Source organism: Coregonus lavaretus (assembly GCF_964263955.1).
Source record: "Coregonus lavaretus genome assembly, chromosome: 2".
NCBI classification, from domain to species: domain Eukaryota; kingdom Metazoa; phylum Chordata; class Actinopteri; order Salmoniformes; family Salmonidae; genus Coregonus; species Coregonus lavaretus.
This window is the reverse complement of record NC_139989.1, coordinates 51,278,210-51,289,055: the sequence shown is the minus strand read 5'-3', so window position 1 is coordinate 51,289,055 and position 10,846 is coordinate 51,278,210. Positions and strand designations below refer to the sequence as shown.

At 43.2% G+C, this 10,846-nt stretch overlaps 1 protein-coding gene across 1 annotated transcript; it reads left to right on the top strand.

The window, feature by feature from the left end:
* The first annotated feature begins 2,872 nt into the window (after window positions 1-2,872).
* LOC311149428 (uncharacterized protein) lies at window positions 2,873-10,051 on the top strand. The gene is made up of 12 exons (XM_084186623.1): window positions 2,873-3,026; window positions 3,320-3,521; window positions 3,662-3,694; window positions 3,918-4,021; window positions 4,150-4,264; window positions 4,380-4,418; window positions 4,512-4,565; window positions 4,740-4,973; window positions 5,125-5,231; window positions 5,312-5,477; window positions 5,587-5,665; window positions 8,856-10,051. Exons 1-12 carry the CDS (start codon window positions 2,959-2,961, stop codon window positions 9,716-9,718), a joined length of 2,064 nt encoding a protein of 687 aa, XP_084042749.1. The 5' UTR covers window positions 2,873-2,958; the 3' UTR covers window positions 9,719-10,051.
* Window positions 10,052-10,846: the final 795 nt, after the last annotated feature.

Genomic DNA, 10,846 nt, shown 5'->3' with positions numbered 1-10,846 from the left:
CGAGGCCATCTCCATTTTGAAGTAGTCCATTTTCTTCTTCTAATACTTCTATGAGTTGGTAAACAAACTGAAAGGGTGCATACTGCCACCTGGAGTGTGTTGTTTGAACAGGTATAAAGCCAAGGTTGCCGATTTTACTGTCACCTGCAGTTATGTTTGTTCAAATAATTAATTGGCTGATCCCTCCTGATGACCTGGATGGAAGTATGTGATCCTTCCTTAACCCATAGGAAATCCCACCCAGTGGACTATTTAAAAATGGTAAAGTCCTCTATAGCCCTGCCCATGCTAAAACGGGTTTTTGGGCACTGGAGTCTTCTATCTATCTCTATGGAAGAGATAAACAACCCAATGACTCTAAGCAACAACCCCAACAAGTGGGGCAGAAAGCCCAAGTGTGAGTGATTCAATTGGGTGCCCCCAGTGAGTAGGCCTAGGCCTAAAGAGACAGAGCCAGAGAGGACGAATTTTAGTAATCTAGGATTTGTTGCATTTATTGCTATAGTCATTAATTGTACTTCACAGAAACAACGGAAATCCCAGAAGAGTGATTTGGTGGTAGCAGCAACAGAGAAGATTTTGGATGTCAGAGATTTTAGTGCAGAATAACTACTACAGGGGGTTTTGAGAGAAGGAGTTACATCCTCCCAGGCCGACGGTCTGGTGTTGGACTTGGATCTGTCAGGGCCAAAGTAGTGGGAAGGGGTGGTGGGTTTGTTGGGGATAGTGGCAGGGTTGCCATGTGTGAGCTTTTCCCGGAAAATATGGCTACTTTGAAAACGATGTCGCGGGTGAAAATGTATTGGTTGTGGGATGCGCGCAGTACGGAGTATGGAGCGCAGAACGCACACATCGTTACAAGTAGGCTATTTAGGTTGTCATTATGGAGACCTATTTCCAACCCCTTTTCCATAAAACATTAACGCGCTAGAATTGATGCGCATCAAGAAATAACGGAGACGAAGCAAAGGAAAACGACTTTAGGAGCTCTAGAGCCCATTAGAAAAATTCGTTTGGAGGTGGTTTAAACTGCATTCTTATATCAACTTTGCTTATGGAAAACCATAGCAAGCGAAGGATTTTTCGCATGCTCACTGGAAATTTGAAATGGAAGTCATGGAACGCCCTCGCGTGCTTCTGTTATGGTATAAAGTCCACAATAAAACTGACATTAAATGTGAAGAATGATAGCCTACATGTGCATCTGTTGGCCATCAAGTAGCCTATTAATTTCTATGCCTATGTAGGCTACTGTAACCTACCATTTCATACAATAAATATGTTGAAATGACGATATCACTGGAGTCATTGTAAATGAGTTTATGCCACTTGTGTAGCCTACCTGGAGCTGGCAAACGGATTTAATAAATAGCCTATAACTTCAGTTTATTGTTGTTGTAGCCTTGTGTTATCATGCAATTATTAATGTCCATGTTAAGTTAATGAAATTGGACGTTACCAATTGTGATCATGGTCACAGTTCTATCGCAATTGCTGATCAGCTGTTATTAGATTGAAGGTAACAGTCCGTCGAATTAGGCTACATGTAACAAAACAACAACACTGGCTGTTGTTGACAAGCATAGGCCTATTCGGTTCATATCCATATTATTAATATTTGATTCAGTGATTGAAATTATAACCCCATTATCAGTAGCCTATTCCAGCAGGGCAACATTAGCACTTCCTACCTCGAAATCACCACCATGTTGAATAAATTGTCAATTTGAACAAAGCAAACTGCTAAATCATTCATTTTACATCTTGCCTACATCTTGCCTAGGTTACTGTAGGCTATCTGAAATTAGATGTAGGCCTATCAGGGGCTGTAGTCTACCTGCATCTAGCTAATCATAAACCCAGATTTGAGTCAGTAGGCCTAGCCTTTGCCGATTGAAATGACTAGTCAATCTCCCAAATATGCCATTTATAACGGTTTGTAGTCTTAACATCTGGCACATAATGAAGTCACAATTGCCAGAAAATTGCCTAACATTCGTTTTTTTTAAGTTTGTCCAAGTGTTTCTTGCATAGAGATTTCGAGATCCTCTGTCCAATTTTCATCCCTCAAACTCTGGGTGGTTCAAGCCCTGAATGCTGATTGGCTGAAAGCTGTGGCATATCAGACCCTATACCACAGGTATGACAAAAAATATTTTTACTGTTCTAATTACGTTGGTAACCAGTTTAAAATATCAGTAAGGCACCTCTGGGGTTTGTGGTATATGGCCAATATACCACAGCTAATGGCTGTATCCAGGCACTCTGCGTTGTGTAATGCATAAAGAACAGCCTTTAGCCGTGTTATATTGGCCATATAGCCTACCACACCTCCCCGGGCCTTATTGCTTAATCATAGCAGTCAAATAGTTAAATCGACATCCATTGATGGAAAATGATCTGGCGATTTTAATTAGGGCGAATTATAATTTATCTTGCGACATATTGAAATTCCTTTATTAGTCACCGTAGCTCTCAATAATTATTGTTTTGATGGAAAAACGAATTTAGCTTCTTATGTCGTTACAAGTTACGTTGATATTCCTTCTTAATAAGCTCGATAATGTTATGGAAAAAGGGTTTATTGGCTAAATGTGGCAACTCCCCTTGCTGCATAATATATATATTTTTTAACTAGATTTCAGGCCATGTGGCCGGGTTTTGTGTGGTCATTGGCGAGACATTTGTTTGACCTGGCAACCCTGAATAGTGGCGTTTATGAAGCGTTAGATGGTGGTGCATTTAATTTTTCACCATTCTACTTTTTTGTGAATACATTTTGCAATTCACACTCCAACCTGTGGAAGGCAGCAAGTCTGCCGGAAAACCACACGAAGAAGAACAAGAACAAGCCGTGTAAAAACCATTAACATCCGGCGGCATCATCACCTTTGAGAGCGGTTAGCTAGCTAGTTGTCCCGCGAATTTTATATTTGTTCATTTCACACAGCGATAAAAATGCCAACACTGTGTTCAGCATACAACTGCAAAAATCGCGGTCCCAAAGCTGATGTAGGATTTTTTAGGTAAGTTTTACCGTCTTGCTCGAGAGCCACGTTAACGTTATAGATGCCTACTACGTTACGGTAGCTAGCTATCTAGCTAACTATGGTAGCTAAAGTAAAAGTTCGCGCTAGCTAGCTAGTACAAATAGTGTGCAGGAGAACCTATTACAAAAAAATCTTAGCTAGCTCGATTCTATGTTCTTTTGCGATGCTGTTCTCTTAGAAATCTACATAAATAATTTTTGGATTTACTGTTCATCATTTGATACTATTGTGATAACAATTTGCTGGTGTATTAATGTTTTTGGTAACAGTTTCCCAAAAAATGACCCTGAAAGACGCAAACGATGGATTATTAATATGAAGTGGAAAGACTGGAATCCGCAACACCACCACCGTGTGTGCTCCATTCACTTCGAAGACAAATACATTTGCCGGATGGACAAACGTCAACGGCTCACGCCAGATGCAGTCCCGACCATTTTTGACTTCCCAGAAAATTTTCAAAAGAAGAAGGTACGCAGCAACCGAACAATTGATCTAGCTAGCTATATCCCAAAGTCAGTAGAACTAACTACACAAATAACACGGTGTTTTATAAAATATTTAGCATCTAGTAAACGTGTGATTTCAAAATAAATGTGTTCCTTCTACAGGCATCCATCCACCCACAGAGTAGAAGAGCCAGGGTAAGGCACAGGGAGAGGCTAATAACTCATTGGCTATATTTGGCATCACACATGGCACGTTAGTGTCCATCTTGATATTGTATTGCATTTGATGTAGCTCTGCTATGTTTTCACTTGGTAAGTGAAGCATTGATATGGAAATGCATAGCCTAGACACGGTACGTTTTAAAGTACATGCGTCCACGCAGTAATGGTGGTCATTCTCTTTGTTTTTTGCATGCAGAGTGATGGGTTGCCAGTGAAGTATACTGCTGCCCCTGCTGTTACAGTGGCTGAACCTGTCACAACACCAAGCCCCACCATCACATCGACTAAAGACTCTACTAAGTAAATAACCTTGTGAATTTAATCATGTTCTTGCCCTTTTTGGAATGCACAACGTCACTGTAGAGCAGTATGATTTCTACCTGTGTTGTAGTGCTTGCTTTTTATATTGTCAACTTCTGTTTTTGAAGGATCAGAGCTCCAGAAAAAGTGACCTCTAAAAGTTGGTATATCCACGTAGATGAAGAAATCCAAATGGCTGAATCCCTCCCAGGTTTCTTCCACAGTGACTACTGTCTACCACACGTGAGTGTCTCTAGGTGGTCTGATTGGACTATTGCTTTGCCAGATATACAAGGATTATTTACTGGGCTTTTGTAGTAGACATTTTCTAAAATTTTCCTCATATTGATCTTTGCAGAGTATTCGCTGGGGATTCAAAGATGATGTTGCCCCGAAGGTAAGTTCTTTACTCACTGGAATAACCAATAGCTTATGCTACATACCAATAGCTTATGCTAAGAATTTGATAAACAGTACACATTATTTTCAGGTGGCATGTGAGAACATGGAGTTCCAACTTCCACCCCTCAAGCACATAATAGAGGTAATGAAGGATGTATAAACATTCAGTCTCTAATACAGGGCTAGGAATAGAGCCTCCAACAAGTTGATCATTGATTCATTGGCCTGTCTTTTTTGAATATGTCTCACTCTGGATCTAAAACCTATAAGAATATCATTAAAACAGTACTATACATTGTCTCCCATTCTTACCCAGATCACAGAGGCATGGGAGTGGCTGGGTATGGACATCAGAGGGCCGCTGCCCCTAACACCGAACGGACACCAGTACGTTCTGACCTTGACAGACTTCTACTCCAAATGGGTGGAGGCCTTCCCTCTGAGAGGTTGTAGCTCTACTGAGGTGGCACAGCATGTAGCTGAAGTCATCTCTCACTTTGGTTTCCCCTTTGGAATCCTTGTTCGACTGAAGAGGAAGTTTACCAGTAAGGTGAGAGGCAAAATATATTTTGTCACATACTTACTGTTACACATACCTTGCTACAATCTCGAAGTTGGTTCATATATGCAGTAGCGGTCACTAGGTCAAGAGTGGTTCATTAGACAATCGTATGAGCTGTTTACATTTATTCATGTTTCAGATCAACCTTGCCTTGAACAGTCATCTGAAGCTGAGGGGGTTCTCTCTCTTATACCGCCATCGGCAAGTTGGATCATTGGATCTGGCCACACAGACCCTGATCAGCAGGTTTGTGTTTTAGACACATTCCTTTCTATGGTGTTTAATTTCATACTCAACTTTGACCATGGTGGCCTTCACCCCAACAGGATGGTGTCTGATCTTGTGAAAGACCATCCAGACAACTGGGATGTCTGCCTCCCTGCAAAGGTGTTCAGCCTGTGTTTCAAGGAGCATCCCAAGACCAAGCAGAGGCCTTTCTCTCTGCTGTGCTGCAAAGGACCACAGCCGGTCACCACCCCCAGGGATCTGTCTGTAAGTTTACACTCTGTGGTTATAGCTAATAAATGTAAGCTCTTATCATAATGGATTGCATTTCAATTGAATGGGTGTGTTTCTGCCTGTCCTCCTATATTTCCTACAGTTCAGTCCTGCAGAGCTCAGAGAGAGTTCCTTTGCAATCCAGTCCACTCAAGAGAGTGGGCATGACACTGATGCGCAAGGTGAGTGCAATCCCTGTACTATACGATATATATATATATATATATATCACACACTGCAGTGATGGTTAAAGGGATACTTTGGGATTTTGGCAGTGCCAGATGAACTTGTGGATACCATTTTTATGTCTCTGTGTCCAGTATGAAGGACGTTGGAGGTAGTTTTGCGAGCCAACGCTAACTAAGTAAAAAGGAAATAGTAACACAATAAAAACAATGAGGCTATATACAAGGAGTACCAGTACCGAGTCAATGTGCAGGGGTACAATGTAGTTGAGGTAATACATTATGTATGTGTGGAAAGGGGTGAAAGTGACTAGGCAGTCAAGATTGATGATAAACAGAGTAGCAGCAGCGTATGTGAAGAGTAAGTGTGTGTGGCGTCAATATGCATGTGTTTTGTGTGGGTAGAGCCTAGTGAGTGTGCATATAGCCAGTACAAGGGAGTCAGTGCAAAACAATTAAGATAAATAAACAATAAAGGGGGTCAATGTAAATGGTCCGGGTAGCCATTTGATTTACTGTTAAGCAGTCTCGTGGCTTGGGGAGTAGAAGCTGTTAAGGTGCGTTTTGGTCCCAGACTTGGCGCTCCGGTACCGCTTGCCGTAGAGAGAAGCAGAGCAGAGAGAAGTCTATGACTTGGGTGGCTGGAGTCTTTGAAATTGTTTAGGGCCTTCCTCTGTCACCACCTGGTATAGAGTTCCTGGATGGCAGGGAGTTCGGTCCCAGTGATGTACTGGGCTGTACGCACTACCCTCTGTAGCGCCTTGCGGTTGAGTACCGAGCAGTTGCCATACAAAGCAATCAAGATACTCTCAATGGTGCAGCTGTATAACCTTTTGAGGATCTGAGGGCCCATGCCAAGCCTCCTGAGGGGGAAGAGGCATTGTCGTGCCCTCTTCACGACTGTTGCTGCGCTTGGACCATGATAGGTCCTTAGTGATGTGGACAACCAGGAACTTGAGGCTCTCGACCCGCTCCACTACAGCCCCGTCGATGTGAATGGGGGCGTGTTCGGCCCTCCGTTTCCTGTAGTCCACGATAAGCTCCTTTGTTTTGCCCACGTTGAGGGAGAAGTTATTGTCCTGCCAGGTCTCTGACCTCCCTATAGGCTTTCTCATCGTCGTTGGTGATCAGGCCTACCACCATTACATTACTCTTATCCAGAGCGACTTACGGTTAGTGACTGCATACATGTTATTTTTTACTGGCCCCCGGTGGGAAATGAACCCACATCCCTGCCGGCCAAACCCTCCCCTACCTTGGACGACGCTGGACCAATTGTGCACCGCCCATGGGTCTCCCGGTCGCGGCCGGCTGCGACAGAGCCTGGACTCGAACCAGGATCTCTAGTGGCACAGCTAGCACTGCGCCACTCGGGAGTACACACAGGGAGTACACCATGTCATCTGCAAACTTAATGATGGTGTTGGAGTCATGCGCTGCCACGCAGTCGTGGGTGAACAGGGAGTACAGGAGGGGACTGAGCACACGCCCCCGTGTTAAGGGTCAACGTGGCAGATTTGTTGTTGCCTACCCTCACCACCTGGGGGCGGCCCGTCAGGAAGTCCAGGATCCAGTTGCAGAGGGAGGTGTTTAGTCCCAGGGTCCTTAGCTTAGTGATGAGCTTGGAGGGCACTATGGTATTGAATGCTGAGGTGTAGTAAATGAACAGCATTCTCACATAGGTGTTCCTTTTGTCCAGGTGGGAAAGGGCAGTGTGGATTGCAATAGAGATTGCGTCATCTGTGGATCTGTTGGAGCGGTATGCGAATTGGAGTGGGTACAAGGTGTCTGGGATGATGGTGTTGACGTGAGCCATGACCAGCCTTTCAAAGCATTTCATGGCTACAGGTGTGAGTGCTACGGGGCGGTAGTCATTTAGACAGGTTACCTTAGCGTTCTTAGGCACAGGGACTATGGAAGTTTGCTTAAAACATGTAGGTATTACGGACTGGGTCAGAGAGGGGTTGAAGATGTCAGCGCATACTCTGAGTATGCGTCCTGGTAATCCGTCTGGCCCTGCGACCTTTTGAATGTTAACCTGTTAAAGGTCTTAGAGTGATAATACAGTCATCCTGAACAGCTGGTGCTCTCACGCATGGTTCATTGTTGCTTGCCTCGAAGCGAGCATAGCATGCATTTGAGCATAGAAGGCAATTAGCTCGTCTGGTAGGCTCATGTCACAGGGCAGCTCATGGCTGGGTTTCTCTTTGTGATTGTTTGCAAGCCCTGCCACATCCGACGAGAGTCAGAGATGGTGTAGTAGGATTCGATCTTAATCCTTTATTGACACTTTGCCTGTTTGATGGTTCGTCGGAGGGCGCAGGGGGATTTCTTATTAGTCGCCGGATTAGTGTCCTGCTCCTTGAAAGAGGCAGCTCTAGCCTTTAGCTCAGTGGGGATGTTGCCTGTAATCCATGGCTTCTGGTTGGGTATGTACGGTCACTGTGGGGACAACATTGTCGATGCACTTATTAATGAAGCCGGTAACTGGTAAACTCCTCAATGCCGTCGGATGAATCCCGGAACATATTCCATCCAGTCTGTGCTAGCGAAATAGTGCTGTAGTTTAGCATCCGCTTCATCTGACCACTTCCATATTGAGCGCATCACTGGTGCTTCCTGTTTGAGTTTTGGCTTGTAAACAGGAATCAGGAGGATAGAGTTATGGACCAATTTGCCAAATGGAGGGCGGGGGAGAGCTTTGTAAGCATCTCTGTGTGTGGAGTAAAGGTGATCTAGAGGTGACATGCTGGTAAATTGAGGTAAAACGAATTTCAGTTTTCCTGCATTCAAATCACCAGCATCTGTATGAGGATTTTCTTGTTTGCTTTTGGTCCTATACAGCTGGTTGAGTGCGGTCTTAGTGCCAGCATCGGTTTGTGGTGGTGAATAGACAGCTACGAAAAAAATACAGAAACACTTTTGGTAAATAGTATGGTCTACAGTTTATCGTGAGATATAACTCAGGCGAGCAGAACCTTGAGACTTACTTAATATTAGAGATCTCGCACCAGCTGTTACAGTTCAGACTTTCCTAAAGAGGTTTTGGAATAACTTGCTGTCAACATATTTATTGTTCAAGTGAGTACTTTGATTGTTAACTGTTCTATATTGTAGTTGTCTTTTATGGTATGTTACTAACATAATTGTAATTTTTTGATCATATTGTGTTTATCTGTAATTACAGACATGGTTGGCATTGAATCTGGGAAGGAAACGGCTGGAAAGAGCACAGTTACGAGGATCTCCTTTTTTAGGAGCAACACCGATGGTAACACTGATGGTAACACAGACGGTCACCCCAACAGTAACACAGACAGTAACGGTAACCCCAACACCAACAGTAACACAGACGGTAATCCCAACACCAACACAGACAGTAACACAGACGGTCACCCCAACAGTAACACAGACAGTAATATGTATGGTAACCCCAACAACAACAGTAGCACGGACGGTAACCCTAACACCGACAGTTGCACAGACTGTAATATGGACGGTAACCCCAACAGTAGCACAGACGGTAACCCCAACAGTAACACGGATGGTAACCCCAACAACAGTAGCACGGACGGTAACACCAACCGTAACACAGACGGTAATCCCAACACCAACACAGACAGTAACACAGACGGTCACCCCAACAGTAACACAGACAGTAATATGTATGGTAACCCCAACAACAACAGTAGCACGGACGGTAACCCCAACACAGACAGTAACACAGACGGTCAACCCAACAGTAACACGGACGGTAACCCCAACACCAACAGTATCACAGACGGTAACACCAACAGTAACACAGACGGTCAACCCAACAGTAACACAGACGGTAACCCTAACACCGACAGTTGCACAGACTGTAATATGGACGGTAACCCCAACAGTAGCACAGACGGTAACCCCAACAGTAACACGGATGGTAACCCCAACAACAGTAGCACGGACGGTAACACCAACCGTAACACAGACGGGAATCCTAACACCAACACAGACGGTAACCCCAACAGTGAGCGATCCTCTGAAGATAATCATGCCATGGAAAACTGAAGAATTGATTGGATGAGTGCTCTATCAGTCATGTTGATATCTTTTTGGGGGGAGTAGTTATTATTTATTGTTTTGATCATTTTGATTAGAAACACTTGTCTTTTATGGTTCAGTGTTTGGCTGGTGTACTGTGTCATGATTGTTACACAAGAGCATGATAGCAGAGATGTCTGTGTGGGTCAGGAGTTTATGAACCACCAACTGGATCAATTCAAAATCAGCCAAAACATCATGCATAGCAGCATAGATGATGGATTAGTGATAAGCTAATCCTAAAATCAATGTCTTTATTTTACACTGTGATCTGTTTTTCAGTAAATGAATCCAAACATGCATTATTGCAGTACATTATTTTAGTATAGACATTTTCACCTAACATGATTGTAGCATATACTGTAGATATTTTCACCTTACATGATCTTGGAAAAATCCACTTGAACGCCCCTCCGACTGGTAATTAGTAGTAGGAAACTTCTATCATCCCTGAGCTCGGACTTCTCCCACATGCTGACCTCTGACATCACATACTAAGGAAATTACCTTGATAACAGCATTTTTGGCAGTTAAATGCAACAAAACATTATTTATAAAAAGCAATCTTGTTATTGTTTTTGAACACTTTGTTTACAGTCATGATAGCTGTACTTTTAGTTTATGGTTGAAGCAGCTTGTTGGCCATTAGCCAATCGGCGAGTTCAAACCTTGTGAATGTATCTAACAGGTATTTATGACTTCCCAACTGGTAAATACCACCTTCCCACTTGGTTATGAACTCAGGATTATTCAAGGTATTTAACATTTATTTTTAAATGCCTTGAATAAGATTGAATGAATTATCTTGAAGCAACATTTGTCATGTTCTTTCCCCCCCCCCCCCCCCCCAAAAAATGTAATTTGTTTATACAAAGATACTTGCATGTTTCATAATGTATTTATTATGGGTCTCTTCATTGTAGAGGATGCCGGAGTTTTAACAAAATGTACAATTATGAAACATTCTCAAAACAAAGCTTGAGTTTTAATAATAATATGCCATTTAGCAGACGCTTTTATCCAAAGCGACTTACAGTCATGTGTGCATACATTTTTGTGTATGGGTGGTCCCGGGGATCGAACCCACTACCTTGG